Source organism: Andrographis paniculata, unplaced genomic scaffold (assembly GCF_009805555.1).
Source record: "Andrographis paniculata isolate CXL003 unplaced genomic scaffold, ASM980555v1 Contig95END, whole genome shotgun sequence".
In the NCBI taxonomy this organism is placed as follows: Eukaryota; Viridiplantae; Streptophyta; class Magnoliopsida; order Lamiales; family Acanthaceae; genus Andrographis; species Andrographis paniculata.
The window spans coordinates 2,077,391-2,097,879 of record NW_026137634.1 but is presented as its reverse complement, the minus strand read 5'-3'; the positions used below and the strand labels follow the sequence as shown (position 1 = coordinate 2,097,879).

The 20,489-nt window shown below is 33.3% G+C and overlaps 4 protein-coding genes and 2 long non-coding RNA genes across 7 annotated transcripts; 3 read left to right on the top strand and 3 right to left on the bottom strand.

Annotated features, from left to right (window-relative positions):
- The first annotated feature begins 121 nt into the window (after nt 1–121).
- On the top strand, nt 122–2,163 carry LOC127243195 (uncharacterized). The gene is made up of 4 exons (XR_007836959.1): nt 122–278; nt 451–506; nt 1,724–1,765; nt 1,850–2,163. It is a non-coding gene; the product is annotated as an uncharacterized LOC127243195 (long non-coding RNA).
- Nucleotides 919–5,797, bottom strand: LOC127243196 (uncharacterized). The gene is made up of 3 exons (XR_007836960.1): nt 5,653–5,797; nt 5,033–5,113; nt 919–1,125 (listed from the first exon to the last, which is right to left on the bottom strand). It is a non-coding gene; the product is annotated as an uncharacterized LOC127243196 (long non-coding RNA).
- Nucleotides 4,983–6,633, top strand: LOC127243193 (mitochondrial arginine transporter BAC2-like). Of its 2 annotated transcripts, XM_051263086.1 has the most exons (3): nt 4,983–5,145; nt 5,288–5,598; nt 5,671–6,633. In XM_051263086.1, exons 2-3 carry the CDS (start codon nt 5,362–5,364, stop codon nt 6,391–6,393), a joined length of 960 nt encoding a protein of 319 aa, XP_051119043.1. In that variant the 5' UTR covers nt 4,983–5,145; nt 5,288–5,361; the 3' UTR covers nt 6,394–6,633. The 2 variants fall into 2 exon arrangements, with proteins under 2 accessions (XP_051119043.1, XP_051119044.1); XM_051263087.1 differs by lacking the exon at nt 4,983–5,145 and having other exon boundaries at nt 5,200–5,598.
- LOC127243192 (kinesin-like protein KIN-13B) lies at nt 6,459–11,366 on the bottom strand. Its single transcript, XM_051263085.1, has 12 exons — nt 10,795–11,366; nt 10,487–10,702; nt 9,940–10,134; nt 9,625–9,726; nt 9,200–9,277; nt 9,020–9,101; nt 8,152–8,311; nt 7,761–8,063; nt 7,475–7,693; nt 7,045–7,399; nt 6,905–6,970; nt 6,459–6,820 (listed from the first exon to the last, which is right to left on the bottom strand). The coding sequence occupies exons 1-12, from the start codon at nt 10,951–10,953 to the stop codon at nt 6,644–6,646; spliced, it is 2,112 nt and encodes a 703-aa protein (XP_051119042.1). The 5' UTR covers nt 10,954–11,366; the 3' UTR covers nt 6,459–6,643.
- Nucleotides 11,367–16,272: 4,906 nt separating this feature from the next.
- LOC127243502 (pyridoxal 5'-phosphate synthase-like subunit PDX1.2) lies at nt 16,273–17,592 on the top strand. Its single transcript, XM_051263556.1, has one exon. It carries the CDS (start codon nt 16,478–16,480, stop codon nt 17,399–17,401), a length of 924 nt encoding a protein of 307 aa, XP_051119513.1. The 5' UTR covers nt 16,273–16,477; the 3' UTR covers nt 17,402–17,592.
- A 1,260-nt stretch (nt 17,593–18,852) lies between these two features.
- On the bottom strand, nt 18,853–19,930 carry LOC127243501 (uncharacterized). Its single transcript, XM_051263553.1, has 2 exons — nt 19,784–19,930; nt 18,853–19,690 (listed from the first exon to the last, which is right to left on the bottom strand). The coding sequence occupies exon 2, from the start codon at nt 19,660–19,662 to the stop codon at nt 18,853–18,855; it is 810 nt and encodes a 269-aa protein (XP_051119510.1). The 5' UTR covers nt 19,663–19,690; nt 19,784–19,930.
- Nucleotides 19,931–20,489: the final 559 nt, after the last annotated feature.

Sequence of the window (20,489 nt, the reverse complement as noted above, 5' to 3'; positions counted from 1 at the left end):
AAAATACAAATATTCGAGAAGGGCAAAACAGTAAAATCGCACTTTCATTTTGAACTCCACAATTGAGTAAAAAATTATATACGGAGAATAAATGCATAAAATACAAATATTCGAGAAGGGCAAAACAGTAAAATCACAGGCTCCACTATGAATTCCATTATTGAAGTCCAACGCCAATAAATTCTCTGATTTGGGGATTAGGGTTTCTAGTTCGAAACTTTTTCTCTGATTGCTGCGAAACCGATCCTTATTGCGGTCAACAATGTCGAGCAAACAAGGTAATCTGCGCACCTCTAGAAACTCTGGATCTTCTTTGTGAATCGCCTGATTTTTCAATTAGATTGGGTTTTATCATTGTTGTTTATATATTATTTGAGTTATGTTCTATCTTGGAATGAGTAGTAGAATCGTTTATCTCAGGGTTGTCTTGTGTACTTTTTTCTTAATCAGGAGGAAAAGCGAAGCCTTTGAAGCAACCTAAGGCTGACAAGAAAGAATACGACGAGGTACCGAATTTGTGTAATTGAAATTTCCCTTCGTATACTGAGTTTGGGGGTTTCAAAGGCTAAGAGTCATATGTTTGTTACGATTTACAATTAATTACTTTGATCTTCTTTTTGTGTTCCATACTGATTGGACTTGCGATTGCTGCACGTTAGTGAAGGCATTAGGGTTTTATCATTCTTGATCTGAATCGAATGAGTAAGATTTGAGTGTATTTGCTGCATGTTAATTGGAAGGCATGTAAGACGACGAGGTACTGAATTTGTGCAGTTGAATTCCCATAGGTGTATTGAGTTGGGAATTTTGAAAGCTAGGATGCATTTGTTTCGACTTACTATCCTTCCCTGCTGCAATTACTATTGCTGCAATTTAATTAAGGCATTATGGTTTTGTAGTTCATACCTGAATTGAAAGGGTAAGATCTGATTCCATATGCTTGCCTTGAGATGATACTGTTCTGAATTCGATCCAATAATTGTGTTATGAGATTTTTTACATAGGTTGTTTTATCCTCTTAGGCTGCGATTATGCCTGAGATTCGGCAAGTAAATTGAAACATAGAGTTATGTCATGATTCTGCACCCTCCGAATCATTTGTGTGTTTCTGTGGTGCAATCAAACCTGAAAAATTGGAGAAATATTATAGATAGTGAGGGTGTGTTCTTTTATATTTTGGTTTGAATAGTAATATGGATATGATATTTGGAGAAATGAAAGTGGCATAGTAAAAAATATGAAATCGAACTCTAAAAGAACATAGCTTGAGATTAAGATTTATCATCTATATTTTACTACCTCCATCTACAAAATATTTGTTCGTTTGAGCTGAACATGGATTTTAATGAATATATTACAATTTTGGTTGATTGTGACATAAAGTATGAGTATTTTGAATAGTAGACGAGTTAGTTAATAAGGTGAGAGAAAATTTTTGATAAATTGAGTGTCTAAGTAGTTGTAGTATCTTTGTAAGTAAGTGTAAAGTTGAATATTATTAATTAAAGTGCGCGTAAGAGTTATTAACTATAAATGTAAAGTGTATATTTTTTGAACGAACAAAAATGAAAACATACATAAATTTGGCATATTCCCATTGCTTCTTCTCAGCCATATTTAAGATTCGGTGCTGGAACTGTTAAACTATTTAGTGTCTTAAACATTCGACTCGAAGTCCTTTATTCATGGTTGTATTGTAAAATATTTTCGGGCTGTTTTGTAGATCGACAAGGCCAATATTCAGAAGAAGAAGGATGAAGAAAAGGTATAACTATTTTCTTCCAATCTCATGCTTGCTGATTTCCGGCTCTGGCCAATATTTACGACAATCTTTATCCGTGTTAATCAGGCATTGAAGGAGCTGAAGGCAAAGGCACAACAAAAGGGAGCATTTGGGGGCTCGGGTTTGAAGAAAAGTGGCAAGAAATGAGTGCCGTGGATAGCCCTAATTACCGCAACACATTGATGGTTAATTTCTATCAAACATTATAATAGTGTATGTGAACAAGTGTGCTATGGTTTTTGTTATTCAAGTGTGTTCTTGCATTTCGCACGGTGTTCTTACTTGTCAAACTTGATTTCGAACTTGATTTAAATCGCGGAAGTCATGTTGAAATATAGTTCTTAACGGAATAGTCAATTTACACAGTGTGTTCTTTTGAAGTTTTGTTTTGGTTTTATAGTTTGATGAATAGCAGTTTAGATATGATGCTTTATAGAAAGAAATTATGCAATAAAATTAAGATTATGTTCTATAGAACACCTCATTGGCTTGGGTTTTTACTAAGATTCGAACGATTTTTATGTTCGGAGCATTATTAATGTGTAATTTTCTTTTGTCTATATTTGTAGAGTGTGTTTGTTTAAAAATAATACTTCCTCCGTCCGCAAAAATTACAACATTTGAGTTCAAATAAATATTTTATTGAAAAAATTATAAAAGTAAAAAGCTAGTGATATTTGTTATAAATAAGTATAAATTAATAATTGAGTAAATTTGGGGAATCGAGGAAGTAATAAAGAAAACTAAGGTTTTTAATATAAATATAATATTTTTTTTTACCAAAATTATAATGAAATATTATTTAAATTTAAAATTAAATTAGCATCAAATTTTAAATATTTCAAACTACAATTAAATGAACTATTAAAATTTCATCTGTTATTTGTATAAATATTAAATTATAAAATTACTTTTAAATAAAAAGTAATAGTAGAACTGTCGATTATTTGTATAAATATTAAATTATAAAATTACTTTTAAATAAAAAGTAATAGTAGAACTGTCGAATGATATTAATTATGTGTAATAACAATAATTTCACATGTTTCTTACTATGATTCAGTTATTATTATTATCACACTTGATATTATTATTTTAAATTAAGACATTATATTCACTTAATATTTTTAAAATTAATAAAAAAAAATGCATATAATAACTTTATAAGTAAATAAGCAAAAACGTTAATATCATATAGAGAAAAATTCAATAATAATGAAAGAATGTGATCGCTTTTTCAGAGGGAATACATATTCTTTTTTTACATTAATTAATAGTTTAAATTATTTTGAGATGAAATATTCATTGAAATTTATTTAATAATATTTTTAATGAGATATTATATATATATAATTATATATAGTTGAATATATTTATAAAAATTTATATTAATATAATAAAATAATAATAATAATAGTAACAATGATAATAAATAAATTATTATTATTAAATATATATATTAATTTATACAAGACAAAAATATATTTGCACACTATACTTATCAATAAAATTCTCATTTTTAAATCTAATGTCATATATATAATATATTTGGCTCGGATAGAAACAACATATAATATGTTGAATTAATTATATATATAAATATAATTATATTACTCTTAAATTTTTAGTAGGAATTCTATTAGCCTATTTCCACTCACGTTAGAAAATTAGCATTTGCAAGTAACCACTTTTGTTTTTTTACCAATCTTTAAAAACTTCAAGAAATGAAATTCTATCATGCCACGTGTTTGATACACTTAATAAAAGAGATTAATCCATTTTAGGGTTATATGATTTTCAATTTTTCATCATCCTATTTTCATAATTTTTTTATAAAAATATTGACTATTGTTTTATGAGTGTTTTGAAAAAATATAATATTATTTGAATAAAAATAATTTTTATTAATAACAGAAATATTGATCAAAGGACATCAAAGATGTATTTCTTTAAAATTTGGGACGAATAGTAATATTTTTTTATATTATTGTTTCATGATATATAAGTATTGTCTTATATGGACCAAATAGTAAAAATAATAAAAATATTTTATCCAAAATACACCCTAAATAAACCAACAATCCAATGGCCATTAATGGTTTTCCAACTAACTATTTTTCCCACTCACATGCCCAAAAGTTTTATATGTGCAATAGAAAAATCGTGACAAAATTTAATAACCAATTAAATTAAAGAGAAAATAAACAAATTATTTACGTAATTATTTAACAAATACTATATATATATATATATATATATATTGGAGGATAGAGACGTAGGGACATATAATTCAAAAAGGAAGCAAATCCGCCACGTCATAGTCACTAAACTATAATAATGACATCCAAAATAAATAAATGAATTGTAACAATGTGACCACATTAACATGTGTACGTGTCTAAAACCTGAAATCATTTGTCGTTTTTGTTTTTTCTTACAAAATAATTCTCAAAATTAGGCTACATTTAGATAGAAGTTTGGAATATTATTGTATTTTAACAAAGAGATGTGTGTTAAGTTATTGTTTTAAACTAAAATTAATATTATTCAAGTCTACATTGCTTTTAATAAAAATACATTATTTTTTTTATAAAATATCAAATAAAAATACTATTTAAATTAAATTTCAAATCAAAACTATCTTTCCAAAGCAAAACCAAACAAACTCCTTTTATATCTAAACTAAATTTGCATCACTTAACCATATATTACTAAAAATTACTATTTTCTCCTCAAAATTTAATATCGCTTTCATTTTTTTTAAATCAACAAAAATCAATATTTAATTATTATACCCTATTTAATATTTATTTATAACAAATATAATTAATTTTATTATATTTTCTCTTCATTTAGTTTAATTTCTAACAAAATTTTTAAAAATATTATCAACTATATATCACTTTTTAATAAAAATATTCATTCTTCTCATATCCAAGTGAATTAATTTTAACTGACAGAGGAAATATATTATATTCATTCAATCATTTATTTGCTATTATTTTGTTTTTTTTTTATGAAATATCTCAAAACAGTTGTATTTTTATAAATAAATTAGTAGGGAAAGATTATAAAGGTTAATTAATTAATCTCCAAAATTTGAGCAATATTCCATAATTAAATACTATTAACTTGGACGAAAATTTATCTATAATGAGATAGAGCAGTTATATACTAACGGAACGCAGAAGTTATAGAAACACACCAATTTTAACCAACAATAAAAAATAACAAAAAAAGAAAGCGTACCAATTTCGTGACTTCATCTTCTTCTTCATATCTGTTCTTCATCAGAAACGGAATCCAATCCATCGTCATCAATCGAAAGCTCTGCAAACAAATTCCTGAATATTCATTCCATGGTTATTATATCCACAAATTATTATTCTTATTATTAAATTAAATTAAATTTATCTGACCAACACGACTCATGTTTCTCTGTCTCCCTCTCTCTCTCTCTTTTCTCTCTCTATCTCTGTTTCTGTGTAATATAATTATATATAGATATAGTTATAAGGTTCTGCAGAAGATTGAACAGGAGAGGTCAGATTGGGAGGCGGATTTTGGGATATGAGAAAATGGATTTCTGGCCGGAGTTTTTGGCGAGTAGTTGGGGAAAGGAGTTCGTCGCCGGCGGATTCGGCGGCAGCGCCGGCGTTATCGCAGGGTATCCACTGGATACCCTGCGTATACGCCAGCAGCACTCCGCCGTGAGAGGCTCTGGTTTTCAAATCTTCCGCCGCCTCGTCGCCGGAGAAGGCGTCTTCGCGCTCTACCGCGGCATGACGGCGCCGTTAGCCTCCGTCGCTTTTCAGGTCACTGTCTTTTCTATAACGGTTTTTTTTCGAAATTTAACGGCGTTAACTCACCTGGCTATCAATCTGCAGAACGCTATAGCGTTCCAAACATACGCCGTACTCTCACGCGCCGCCGACAGCTCAACCGCCGCCGCCGGAGATGAACCGCCGTCGTACGGCGCAGTCGCGGTCGGCGGAATCGGAACCGGCGCAATCCAGAGCCTCGTCCTCAGCCCCGTCGAGCTCGTGAAAATCCATCTCCAGCTTCAAACAAATCCAAATCCGAAACCAAAATCAACGCAATCAACGACTCCATTACAAGTTGCAAAAACAATTCTAAGAACAGAAGGATGGAGAGGCATATACAGAGGACTAACCGTGACGGTTCTCCGCGACGCTCCGGCTCACGGCGTCTACTTCTGGACGTACGAATACACACGTGAGCAGCTCCACCCCGGCTGCCGGAAAACTGGACAGGAAAGCTTCCGGACAATGCTGCTCGCCGGAGGCCTCGCCGGAGTCGCGAGCTGGATCTGCTGCTATCCATTAGACGTTATCAAAACACGCATACAGGCGCAGACGCAGTCGACGCCGGGTAAGTATTCCGGCATCGTCGACTGCTTCACAAGGAGCGTCAAGGAAGAAGGATACAATGTTCTATGGAGAGGATTAGGAACAGCAATTACCCGAGCTTTTATAGTAAACGGAGCCATCTTCACGGCATATGAGACCGCATTGCGAGTCTTCTTCAGCAGCGAGAATCGGGAGAAGTCCCTGCAGGATAAGGCGACATCGGTTGCTGCCGAGCTTTGAAAACTGCTAAGATACAAAACACGACATTCTCTCGAATCGAAGATCGATCGGAGTACACATTCGAGTACTTAAAAAAGTTTCGATATAAGAAATGCATTGTGTCGAGAAAGACATTGTCAAGCTGTGTAGCGATTTCAAGCTGGGGAAGAAGGTTTTATACAAACGTCTCGATAATTCGCACACCCTGTGAAACTGTTGTATGGAAAACTATTATAAGTAACGCAGCCATCGTTCTTATCTTGTGCTTTGATTAGTAGCCGGAGGAGACGAGCACGTTGTGTTCCTTCAAGCGTTTCTGGAAATGCGCCAGGCGGTTTTGCAGCTGGAGGATGCCGGCAGCTTTCTGCGACAGGAGAGAGTTGAGTCTGGAGATGTAGTCGTCGAGCTGATTGCCTGGCTGATCGGCTTCAACGAGTAGATTCATCTCCTGCAAGGGTGCAATAGAATAAGGTAAAGTAAGGTTTAGGTAACGCCTGAAACTACGAAAGAAATGATCGATTGTATTGCAGACCTCTCGAACAATGTCCATTGTTTCCTCGACTTGTTTTCTGTGGGCGCTGACAAGATCTTCTTCTTCCTGAAGGAGAAAACACAGGTAAGATCAATCGAGTCAATCATTACTAAGTCGTTAAAGAGGTTGCTAATGTTCACCTTCAATAAAGCATCCAAATCTTTGTCCGAATTCGAATATTTCATTTCTGGTTTCGGAGGTTCCTTCCATTTGGCTTGTACGCTGGCTCGCTTGGCCTTGTCGTCTTGATTCAAGAAGGCGTATGGATCGACTTTGGCGTTGTTCTTCCATGATGGCTTTTCTTGCTCGTAGAAATCATCGTCGAATTCGTCCATATCAGTCTGATCCGGCCATGAGTCTCCCGTATCATCTTCAAACGCGGATGCTTGAGGTGGGACTGCCGACAATGGTGGTCTAGCAATCGACTCCTTCAAATTCATCGTCGAAGATAAAGCATCCTTCTTGGAGTTGTTACCCTTCGAAAGGCTCTTCACCCTGCAAGAATAGCAATGTTACGACATCGGAGAAGTGGATTGCTTGGAAAATGAATCGAAAATCGTTAGGACAAACCTATCGGCATATCTTAATGTATTCAATGTATGTTCGCAGGATCCAGCGTTCGGTGATATACAAGAAATCATAACAGTGCGAGAGTTCCCGACAAATGAATCTCTCAGAACTTCAGTCAGTTTACTGCCTCGGAATGGAATGTGAGTTTGATCATTGTCGAGTGCTCGAATACACTCCTTCAAAGCCAGTAAACTTTTGTTGATCTCAGCTCCTTCCAATCTGCACATTCGTAACATTCAATCGAAACACTTTGAAATCGCATGTGGCTGTGTAATTCGACACATACCTCGTCTGCTTATCGTTATCAGTAGTATCTGCACCGCGTTCGCTTCCAGCAAGATCTATGAAGGAAAGCTTCCCAACGAGCCGGGCAGGTTTGGATTCGTTGCCATCAGCTGATCGCTTGACAGCAAGCTGAAGAATGGCGTGCGAACGAGAAGATTCCTCATTCGCTCCTGTGGTGCCCGTACTTCTACTCGCATTTCCTCTCTCAATGAGTTCCATGATCATTTCAACATCAGATACTCGGTATTCTTGCAATCCAACAATGCAAACTTGCTGTTTTCCATCTTCTCTCATGCAGAGTTTTCTGCAAGTATAGAAGTGTGATAACGAAATCGCAAATGATATGATAGTAGCTACGCTCGTAAATATAAAAGTCTAGTTAAGAAGCTCACTTCCTTTCGCTGAGGAGATCGAAAAGTTTTCCTCCGTATATCTCGAAGAAGCTGACAAATAATTGAAATCCTTGGTTTCTGTAAGTATGGTGCATAAGCCTCAGGATATCTCTGGCTGCTCTCAATGGCAGGGGCTTCATTGTATAGGTTTTGCCACTTCCTGGAAATTTTCGAAAGGGTAATAGAGAAAGACAGAAAGAAATTCTGATGAATACGTAATTTGAGGTAAGCTGATTTAGAATAAAAACAGAGCACACTGATGTTTTCATAGTTGCTTTCAAAGTCTGTAATATGAACAAAGTATAGTTCTTAAACATCTATTTTGTATTCAAGTCGCATTCAACACGTATATATTTCATGGGACATGACAAACATCAATACGAAGATTGAATCGAAGGTAACAATCAAAATAATGATATGCTTATGGGATTCTTTTCACTGATATGAGTGATTTCATAAAAATGCAAGATCTTGGCATTTGTCATATATCCCAAGAAATGTTTTCATGTAGTGTTACTTATTCAATTCCGGCCCCGAAGTTAAGCTTATCTAAATTGTGAGAAATAGAAACAGACATGTGATGTAGAGAAATCAACAATCAAATAAATGATATGCTTATGGGATTCTTTTCACTGATGAGTGATTTCATGAAAATGCAAGATCTTGGCATTTGTCATAGATCCCAAGAAATGTTTTCATGTAATGTTACTTATTCAATTCCAGGCCCATAGTTAAGCTTATCTAAATTGTGAGAAATAGAAACAGATATGTGATGTAGAGAAATCGAAACTAGTTAAACCACAAGTTAGAAGGTATACCAGGCACATTTCTAAATTGCAGTTCTAATTTCTAAGCAATTATACATTACCTGTTTGTCCATAAGCAAAGCAAGTAGCTTTTGTACGTTGAAAAATTATTGGAACAATAGGCTCCACAGTTTCATGATACACCTACATAATAAGACATGGATTCAATATTAATCAAAGCGTTATCGACAAACACGTCATCAAATGCACAACCTCGTACTAGATAACTTCTAGAAAACTACCTCATCATTAGAAACTTCTTCATTCAGCACTGCATCAAATACAAACTCATGTCTCTCCACATATTCTGTCAGGTCAACCTGCAAGCAATCAAGAAAATTATCAAGTCTATTTGGCTTTTAACTCGAGGGAGGATGCATACACAAAACTTGCTGCATATGTCCGCTCATTTTCAAACACATATGGCGAATATACAGAGGAATATAGCCAATGAAAAGATTCAATTCCTACTATACTTGTATTAGATAAATATGTAACATCAAATGTCATAGAACAATAGCCATTCTATCAACCCATACAAGCCAATATAGCAACTGCTATATCACTCAAATGCATTAAGGATAAAACACAACCATATCAGCACCATATCACTCAAATGCATTAAGGATAAAACACAACCATATCAGCACCGAGCTTATTGACAGACCTTAAGTTTTGTCTCATGAACAGTGACAGAACTTGAGCCAGTTTCTATGATATCTTCCTCGTTCTTGGTTAGTTCTTTCTTGTTTAGTGGTCTTTTTCTCACCTGCCAAAAATTTGATCATCATCTATTTGTACAACAATATAACAATTCATAATCAATCGATTGTAAAATTTGTTGTGGGATGCCCACATTTGTTAAAGTTCATAATGATCATATCATGTGTATAACTAGAAACCGCTTTCGAGCATTGCTTCCAACTAATACAAAATAAATGTTAGATTCTAACAACACTTGAGCAAACCTTAATTTACATACCACTACTTTGATCTTTGCCACATTACTGGCCTTGGCATTGTCAACTGCAAGGCTTTTCATAACATTGCTCTCAGCCAAACCGCGAATTTTTCCAGTTTGTTTATTGTTTCCAAAGTATGCATCGGAGTCATCAAAGCTTCTCCCCCGCGGTAAACGATTCAGTGCAGGGCCATCATAAAGACCAGGAACTGGCATCTATTCTCAGCATTAAACCACAGTACACAAAATTGTATTAGAGAGAAATATTAAGATAGACACAAGATTTACAGGTGACAAACAGATCGAATGAATTGCTCCAAAATAAAACTGGGAATCATCAGCAAACAATAAAACAGATTTTTTAAAAAAAAGAAAAAAGAAAAAGCACTGGCGGACAGCCATCTGACAGAAATACAATTTTACAAACATCTATCACCACAGTTCAACAAGCAGAATCAAAGCAAACATTTCAGTTCTTAATCCATCCACATAAGCCATAGAAGCATGTAAGAATGTTGTATTTCTAGCTTGATCTTCAAAACCAATAAATAAGATTAAAAAGCATTACCTCGGATAGTAGCTCTGTATCAAAAGAATGCAGATCCAACAGTCCGGGGCTAGACTCATTCGGCGAAATATGGTCTTCCCCATTTCTCTTCCCAACATTCCGCGGCGGCGATAGCGGCTCCGCAAACAAATCGCTGCCTCCATTAAAAGTTCTCGGCGCCTGTACACTTCTATTCACTTTCCAACCCTGACCGCCCCCATCGTAGTACCCAAAATCCTAATAAAAGAAAGCACCAAAAAACATTGGTGGATGATTACAGCGCCAGATCTAAAAAAAATCTCATTCTAAACCAAGTCACAGAAAACTACCTGAACAGGAGGCGCCGCATTGCTCGACGATTGCAGGTGCTGCAAACCAGCTGATTGCAACCATCGCCCGTTCGATGAACTATCCAGAAAATTATCCGAATACTGCCGCTGATGATGCGCACCCGACGCGCCGGATCTCTGCCTCCCGACCGCATTCATTTTCTCACCCACCGCAGAATAAAATAAAAATAATAATCAAAATCAAAATCAAAATCCTCCCTAAATCCAGCAGAATCCACGCACCTTCCACAAATGGATTATCAATACACCATCAAACAACTATCAACAACTTTGACTCTTTCTTAGCAGCTACAGTGCATCGAATGTATGCCACAGAACAATAATTTCCAAATTTTCAATAACAATTAAAAAATTGCGCAGCGTACAAACTTGGTCGGAATCCAATCGCTTTCACATCGATCGCAGCAGTGAAAATGGTGAAATAAACAGCTTGAGAAAACGATCGAAGGGATTCAGCAGAGAACAGCGCCTGCGCAGGAGTGCTGTGTGAGAAGCGACACGGCGTTCAAAATCTGCCTTTGATTGTTTGTTAGTTAATTCAGAGATTAGAGAAAGGGTTTCGTCGTTAATATTTTGAAATTTGAATTTTGGAAGAGAGCGTGGGCCAGCACGTGGCCGGCACGTGATTGGTTGACGGTGTTTTTGTGTGACGTTGGATTGAGGGAGGATTGTATTGGTCGAATTTTTGAATCGGGAGGGCACGATGTCGTTTCACATGGTGGGGCTGTGTCGTTTTGTAGTGCCCATCTTTTCCTTCAGTTTTGGCCCATTCTACTCAATTCTTTCTTTTTAGGGTTTTTGAATAATAATTTGAAAATTAATTAGATTTTGAGTTTGTTTAATTAATATTTTTTAATATAGAGATTAATTATAAATATTATGAAAAAAAATAGTATAATATATACAAATTTGATATAATATATACTTTATTTGTCTAGCGTAAAAGTGTAATTTTACCCTTTGACATTAAATTTAAATAATAAATTAGTATTGTAATTTAATGGGTAACTAATAAAAATAATGTAAAATAATTTTATTTTTATTTTTAGTATAAAAATAATAATATTGTGATAAAATAAAGGTATTTGTAAAAATAAAAAAAGATTATAATTACTAAAAAAAATTGTTTACATAACTGATAAAAAAATTGAAAGATGTATGCATTAACTGACGGAAATTGAAAGATATATACATTAACACGGACGAAAATTGAAATATATATACGTTAACGACACGAAAAGAATATATATTATCAGCTCACAGAAAATTCAACAGTTCAATACAAATTAACATTTTTTTGTATTAACAATATAATTCTTCATACCTTAAATAAAAAAATAAAAAAAAAATAAAAAATCCAAAAGAACAAACTATTTGTGTATTTCCTAGTATTTATAATTTTATATATTTTTGTAATATATAAGTCATTGTATCAAAGTATTATAGAGAATACTTTTTTTATGGGTGTGTTTTTTTGTTATGTATATATTTATATTGTATATTAAGAGCTTATTCATTCAATATTTTTTTACTCAATTTTTAATAAATATTATTAAAGAAATATAATACTCAATCCGTCTCATTGGAAGGGTGACATAGATTTTTGAATATTAGTATTATATTAGATCGTAGTAAAAAAGACAAAAATACCTCTATTAGTATGGTATAATATAAAAGTAATAACATTTGTTTAATATATTGTAAGTTGAAATGATATTTATTATGTTAAATAGGTAATACAATTACTAAATTAGAAAATAGTAACCTTGTTTTGGGATAAATGAAAATGAAAAATAGTAACCTTTCAATGGAATGGATAAAGTATATATTTCATTTATTCATAAAAAATCAACAATTTAACATAATATATTATTACTTTATCGGTCGTCCCATTTTATGTACACTATAGACACAAAAATTTATAAAAAATACTTAGTAAATAATTATAAAATATGTTAGAAAAATTGATTAATATACCGTATAATTAATTATAGTTAAGATTGAGAATTTTAAGTAATCATTAAAATGGATGATTTTTTCGAAAGAAAAAACAAAAAAACAAGACATAAGATGTGTGATCGATAACTGAATGAACAAAAAACGTGATAAATAAAATATTTTTATATTATCAATACGATTTTCATATTTAATTTTTTAAAAAATATTCATCCAAAAATATAGAAAGAATACACTCTATGGATTGTATTTTTAAAAAAATAAAATAAAATCGAATATAATAAATATATATGTGTGTTTTTTCATGTAAAAATATCAATAAAAGATATATTAATTATTTTCGACCCATTAATTCTAACAAACATCATATGAGAATGAGATACTCCGTAAACTCATAATTCTTATGTTGGTTTGTCTGAATATGGCATGGAGATTGAAAAAATAAAAATAAATAATAATAATAATAATAATAATAAATAAATAAATAAATAAATTGTATTTCAATATAAAAATAAAAATCATAGAATATTTTTCTTAAAAAGTTCAATATAAATAATCGAATTGTTTTGTTGTAGTTTAAAATTAATTTAATAATGAAGTGTCAATTTAAATTTTTACTTTGATGTGATATTTTGTTAGAAAAAATAATATATCAGTCTTAAAAATTGTAAAAAATAATAATTTTAATTTTAATTTTAAATAAATAATAATTTTTATTTAAAAATAAATTGAACTTCTTTTCTTACATACTCGATGAAGACGACACAGTCTATTGCCATAATCTTGCGAACATAAATTTGTCTATTATATTATTTGTACAAAATATAATATTATAGGATATGAATTGATAACATATGATATAATTTCATACATCATATGATATAATAAAAAAAATATATATTAAATTTTTGTATTTGATTAAATAAAATCATATATTATTTAATTATTTTTAGAATAATTATTTAATGAAATTGGGATTAAGTGTATATAATTGAATTATTGAACTTTTTTTAAATCCCATTTCTTGTCGGAGAAATAAATAAGTTTGACCAATGTGAAACAGACTGGTCGACTTTAGAAATCGTCCCGGAAGGTCCAGGACTATAGCACCGGACGGATCCTCACCGTTAATGATATAGGGTCGTGGGATGAGCCGATGGAATGTTTTTTTTTTTGGGATATTTTTTTTTTTAAAAAAAAAATTGATTTCATATTAAACTAATATTTTGAAAACAATATTTCTTTTTCGAAAAACAAATTTAAATAGTAATTATTTTTTTTAAAAAAAAAATACAACCATAATTCCACCGACTAGGAACTTCCCCTTTGACTTTAAATTGAATTTGTGCACCATATTTAGACACGTGGTATATATCGATTGGCTCTGAGTTTTGACGGATGGATTTCGTTTGGATCTCATCGGGCGGTCAAGAATACCCGAAGAAAATAATTTCATGTGATGGCATACCACTATGGTTGGTTAGTACGAATTATATTATTATTTTCTTTCTTATTATTATTATTATTATTATTATTATTATTATTATTATTATTTAATTTCTTCTTTATATAATGGTAGGGTTGGATTAGAGCTTATTCGTCGATTTAAGGTTTTATTCCATTAGAATTTTATTGAATTTTATTAAAAAAAAAACTTTAAAAATATGTAAATTTATGTGAATTGAAAAAATTTATAAAACTCATTTCATATAAACTTTAATTGATTTTATATATATATATATGATTTTTAATAGACTTGATTGTATTATTTATTAATTCAAATGAATTTCATATATTTTATAGATTTGTAGCATATGTATATTTTCTTTATTGATATATATAATTTCTGTAAACTTAAATGCTTGAAATATATTTGTATATAAAAAAACTATTCAAATATTTAACAAAAAATATTTAAAATACACTAGTTCTCAAATAATATATTATTTATCTCAAAAGTTATTTATTATTAAAATGTAGAAATAAATTGAGTTTATTTGTTTAATATTTCGATGCGAAGAATTTTTTTTACATGAAACATAAAAAATTATTTGGGACGAATGGAGTATTTATCTAATTGGTGATTTATTGTGTATTCCAATGTAGGATTTTGGTGTTGAAAATCATGAATTGATTGAGGATTGGGTTTTACACGCGGTTTTTTTTTTTTTTTTTTTTTTAAAAAATTTTAAAAATATTATATTAAATAATTAATTTTTTTATTTATATTATACTACACATTTATTTTATATTCAAAATATTATATCAATATCTATATATATCACATCAAAAACAACTATTCAAATTCAACTTTTTACTGTTCACAAATCCAAACTCATAAACAAACGCACCCAAAGTGATTTCTATTTAGTTGTCAAACCCTTGTAAATCAAGCGGTAAGACATCCCTTACTTGAGGGTTGGGTCCCAGGTTCAATCATGATGGGTGCATAAAAAAAAAAGTTCATAATGCTCACCGGAGGCCACGTGTTCGCCAAATCAGCGACACTCGACGGCCATGTTGATATTAACTTTTTTTTAATCTATATATTTTGACTTTTTTTTTTTTTTAATATGACCAAATACAAAATAAATAAATTTTTTAAAAAATAAAAATAAAAAATCTATGTGTCCGTCCGGTGTCACCGACATGGCAGACACATGGCCTCCGGTGAGCCGCGCAGGTGTCACGCAGACATCTCTGCGTCGAATGACTAAAATTGTGAAAATTTTTCACTTACAAACTACTTTTCGACAAACTCCCGTTATCGGACTAAAATAACAAAATGTGAAATTACTAGACTAAAAAAATTATTGATCCAAATAAATAATACTCTCTCCGTTCCATAACAAAATATTTATTTTTTTAATTTTAGTCTGTACTATAACAAAGTATCTATTTCTTTTTTTTTTTTAGTAACGGTACTATTTACCTAACATTACAAATATTCTTACAACATCAATATATTACACAAATGTCATTACCTTTATATCACACGTACTAACAAGATTATTTTAGTTATTTTTACTTTATTTCTATTATATCCCAATATAATACTAATATTTATAAAACTACGTAAAAATAGATAATTGGAAAGAGGGAGTACTTCGTCAAGTCATTCAAAATTATGCTATTTTTTTATTATTGTTGAAATAAAAAGGAATACTCCTTTTGTCCCATATTTTCATTAGTCCATATAATAGGTTTTTTTTTTTAAAAAAAATATAATTGTATATTTAATCAAATTTTAAAATTTATTTATTTTAATTAAATTATTTATACAAATTTTAATTTATAATTATTTTTAAAGATATATTCTTATGTCAAAACTAAATTTATTTATTTTTATATATTTCTCCTTAATAATTTCGATTTAAAATTACATAAGAAAACTCCAAAAAATTGACTGGAAAATGAAAGTGAATTCGTAGACTTTCAACCAGCTCCAAACAGAAAGAGACTCAAGCTTCTACAGTTTATTTTGTAGATTGCTAACTGTCGCCATACTCTTGAGAATCTTCTGGAACCCACCACACTCCACCGCCATATACTCCCTAACCTCCGCCGCCCACGCATCTCTCTTCCTCCATCGATCTCTGTTTCTTCCTTTATTCCTCGCCGGAACTACGTCTGGTGCGTTTTTCATTTTTATTGTAGATTGATTTTTTTTGGCTCAAGCTGTAGTATCGCCTCCGAAGCATCAACGATGGCGGAGGATAATGCTGTAACGCTCTACAACGGCGCCGCGATTACTGATTCTAAGTTGAACTCGAACTCGTTCTCGATAAAAGTCGCAATGGCTCAAATGCTCCGGGGAGGCGTTGTAGTGGAGGTCATAAGTGTAGATCAGGGGAGAATTGCGGAATCAGCTGGAGCATGTGCTGTGATTGTTTCTGACGGGAGGCGGCAGGGGATTCTTCGCATGCCTGAGCCTTCTGTTTTTAAGGAAATCAAGCGAGCTTTGACGATTCCTGTAATGGCGAAAGCGAGGGTAGGGCATTTTGTCGAGGCTCAGATTCTGGAGTCAATTGGAGCTGATTATATCGATGAGAGTGAGGTTTTGGGGGTTGCTGATGAGGATCACTGCATCAACAAGCATAATTTCCGCACTCCGTTTGTGTGCGGGTGTCGCGATATAGGGGAAGCGCTGCGTAGGGTTAGAGAGGGGGCGGCGTTCATAAGGACGCAAGGGGATCTGAAAGGAACTGGCAATGTTGCAGAGACGGTGGGCAATGTGAGGAAAGTGATGGGCGAAATTAGGGTTTTGAACAACATGGATGAGGATGAGCTTTTTGCATATTCCAAGCGGATTCAAGCGCCGTACGATCTAGTGGTGCAGACTAAACAAATGGGGAGGTTGCCGGTGGTGCATTTTGCCGCCGGCGGCATAGTGACGCCTGCCGATGCGGCGCTGATGATGCAATTGGGATGCGACGGGGTTTTCTTGGGACCTGAGGTTTATGAATATATAGATCCGTATGAGAGCATTCGGGCAATTGTGAATGCTGTTAGGAACTACAATGACCCAAATGTGTTGGCACAGGCAAGCAGTGTTGTGGAGTATCTCGTGGTTGATATGAATTATATGACTACTAAGGAAAACAGAGTTGAGCGGTGTGGTGCACACTGATCAGTTTGATGTGAGTTTCTGTGACTTTCTTTGTATCTTTCTTGGATTCAGCATGCATAGTATAGTTACCTTGCGTTTTGAAATAATCATGTTTCCATATGTTGCCTTTATGTTTACTCTAAAAGAATAAGAGCTTAGTCATGTACTGATTACTGGATCTATGAGTAATGTGATTGTGAACTGCATTGCTATTTTTGATAAGAAGAGGAAATAATCCAATGAATTCAATCCATTTGTTTCATCTACATCGACATTATCTTGTTAAAATTGTAAAAAACACACAACAGAAGCCATTGTCGACATTATAAAGAGTGCCAACCTCCATCTGTACTACTGTGTGTATCAGAAAATGGAGAGGTTTAAATTCTAGGGAGAAAGTGAATTAGAATTCATGGGGCTGATTATTTCCATATCAACTTTGTAATAATTTGGCGATCTGATTTCAGAGCGTCTATATTCACTATAAAAGTGTTTTAATTCTTACATTAATTATTATGTTCCTATCTGGAGCATTTGCTGTTCTTTTGACGTAAGATTCCTTATCTTATTCTAGAAGAAATGCTAATTGTAGTTGACACTCTGTACTTCTGAAAATTTAGAGAGAATGATAGCTCAGAGGCTTCAACTACTTTTCAATGCACTTGTCCAAGACCTGTCTTAATCTCTCAAGTTATTATACATCTGTACATGGAATAACATCAAGTTAATTCGAATTACAAAGTTAGAAATCTTTGCACTGTTAACCTAGCATCGGTTAGAAGATTATGCATTTCCCTTGTCAATCTTCCACAATACTGCTCTTCATGTTACTGCACGAAATTGGTTACAAGGATAAGAATGGATTTAGTGCAGTTTGCTTTCCTTATCTAATTATATTGAATGGTGAGAGTTGGCTTCTTGTTTGTTTCATTGGTAATTTAATGTGTCTTACTCTTAGTTTTGTGACGGATTCTAAATTTCTCTTTACATCCTATTACAAAGGCATGGTGAGTGGGTTACTGGGTTCTTTTCCATTTCTGAGTCCTGACCTTTGTAAGATCAAAATGAAATCATAGCTAAATAACACTGCTGACTGCTGAGCTCAGCTTCAATGATATCAACCAAAGGGTCGGGAAAAACATAGCATAGTCAAGCGCAGTTTTGCGTGGATTTTGGTCTGATGTTGATCATACCTAATTCCTTGCAATCTCCATCTACTAAATTTAGAATTTAACTTTTGTCTGAATGCAGAGTCATATGCTAACAACACTCAGTATGTGGTACACTTATTTATCGAGTTTAGGGAGACTCAACCTGGAATTGGATTCATGAAAACTTTATATCAATAGTACAGAGTGGCATATAGTTGGATTCACTACAGAATTTCACTCTACTCGCATCTATTATTTAGCAAACAGTTGGAATAGACCTGCAGCCACACACACAACATGCACATAATTTTTTTAAGTAAATTATATCTTTAGAGGCCCAAGACTTCTCATTGAACTGTGAACACTTGCTGAATCCATTTTCCTCATTGAACTGTAAACACTGGGAGTGCTCACTTTCCGCATTGAACTGTGGATGCTCGGTGAACTCACTTTTCTCATCGAACCGTGGACACTGGGGGAACCCACTTTCCGCATCGAGCTGTGAATGCTGCTGCCACAGCCCAACTTCCTCATTGAACTGTGAACGCTGCTGCACCCCAGTTTCCTCATTGAGCTGTTGGCGCTTTTGGTTGGATGTGGAAGGTTGAACTCTAAGTACATATCTGTGAAAAACTGATCAACGATGTCGAGATAAACTGGGGAGGTCAGCAGGGAGTAGTAATGGAGCACCTCCTCTACATCCAGGACATGTTCGCCGTCATTCACATCCATCATTTCAAATTCTTTCATCTTTTGGGCTAACTTCTGTGCAGACAGGTAACTGGTTCTGTCCTGCTTCATTCCCGAGTATTTCCATGCTTTCTTTTCTTCTTTCAGGGCCTTTAATTTACAGTGATCTGGAACACACATGGAATTTTGACTGCAGTGTACGTCTCCCTCTTTTTGCTCTGTTGGTGCAATTTGGCCGTCTTTCTTATTCCCTGTACCATTCTGTTTCCTTGACAATTTTTTGCAGAAATATTGCAGGTCCTGGATTTTGGAACTGATCTTTTCGCCGAAGCTAAATATGGGAAGTACCTCCAGGCACCCTCCTGGGAAAAGGGATTTGATGCATCTCAAAGTCTTCTGAAAGAACCTCTTGGTTCTCTCCAAAGGTTCTTGCAACAGCATTTTTTGGTTTCAATCTTGTATCCCTTACCTGCAGTGACAGAAATATATAAACTCGTTTGGTTTTGTTTTCCGAATGCAGGAACTTCAAGACGAAAAGGAAAGATAAACGATATTCGTATACCTTGACAGGAGAGACAGGTGTAGAGGTAAGGACAGCTCTCACAATTTTGGCTTCACTGCTGTGCTGCTTCTACACAACTGATTATTGAGACATTTTGGCTTATACATCCCACTTTTAAGTATTTGTTGTTGAGAAAGACAAACTGAACTAATGCCTTTTAGGATAAATTGTTTCTTGAATAGATTCACATGTTTATATATAGCAACTGTAGCTGCCTAAAATGAAATGATTTGGATAAGGGGGGACTTTGGGGGGGAGGGGATGTTATCAACTGCAGCATAATAATAAATGAGTGACCTAATCATTGTGGTAATAATCATTTGGTGAAGTAGTTTAATAACATGATCTTGCCTGCTCCTAGTAATGATGAAGGAATTGTGGGGAAGTTAAGTTGCTGGGGGTAGTGTGTCTTGGCCCATTGTCATGTTATGGGCAGATGGGAAGTGGGACAAAAGGACCAATGTGAATAGGGACACACATTAATATGTGCACATTGCAATCACTTTCCTACAGCTTATAGGCTTGGAACACTTCTCTGGCTATGAGAATAACAACACGTTGTAGTCATTCTTGATTGATGATGATGCTTAAGTACACACCCTATCCAACTGTTTCTTCGGCAAATGTTATCAAGTTTCATCTTCTACTGTTTTATTTATTTATTTTTTTACGCGCTTGCATGTTTATGTTTCACCTTGAACTCATA

Excerpts from the sequence above, each read along its gene's own strand:
- LOC127243502 (XM_051263556.1), top strand. The coding sequence starts at position 16,478 with ATGGCGGAGGATAATGCTGTAACGCTCTACAACGGCGCCGCGATTACT.
- LOC127243193 (XM_051263086.1), top strand. The coding sequence starts at position 5,362 with ATGGATTTCTGGCCGGAGTTTTTGGCGAGTAGTTGGGGAAAGGAGTTC. Across the intron at positions 5,599-5,670 it reads TAGCCTCCGTCGCTTTTCAG|AACGCTATAGCGTTCCAAAC; the intron begins GTCACTGTCTTT and ends ATCAATCTGCAG.
- LOC127243192 (XM_051263085.1), bottom strand. The coding sequence starts at position 10,953 with ATGAATGCGGTCGGGAGGCAGAGATCCGGCGCGTCGGGTGCGCATCAT. Across the intron at positions 9,278-9,624 it reads TTCATGAGACAAAACTTAAG|GTTGACCTGACAGAATATGT; the intron begins GTCTGTCAATAA and ends GATTGCTTGCAG. Across the intron at positions 9,102-9,199 it reads AAGAAGTTTCTAATGATGAG|GTGTATCATGAAACTGTGGA; the intron begins GTAGTTTTCTAG and ends CTTATTATGTAG.
- LOC127243501 (XM_051263553.1), bottom strand. The coding sequence starts at position 19,662 with ATGCTGTTGCAAGAACCTTTGGAGAGAACCAAGAGGTTCTTTCAGAAG.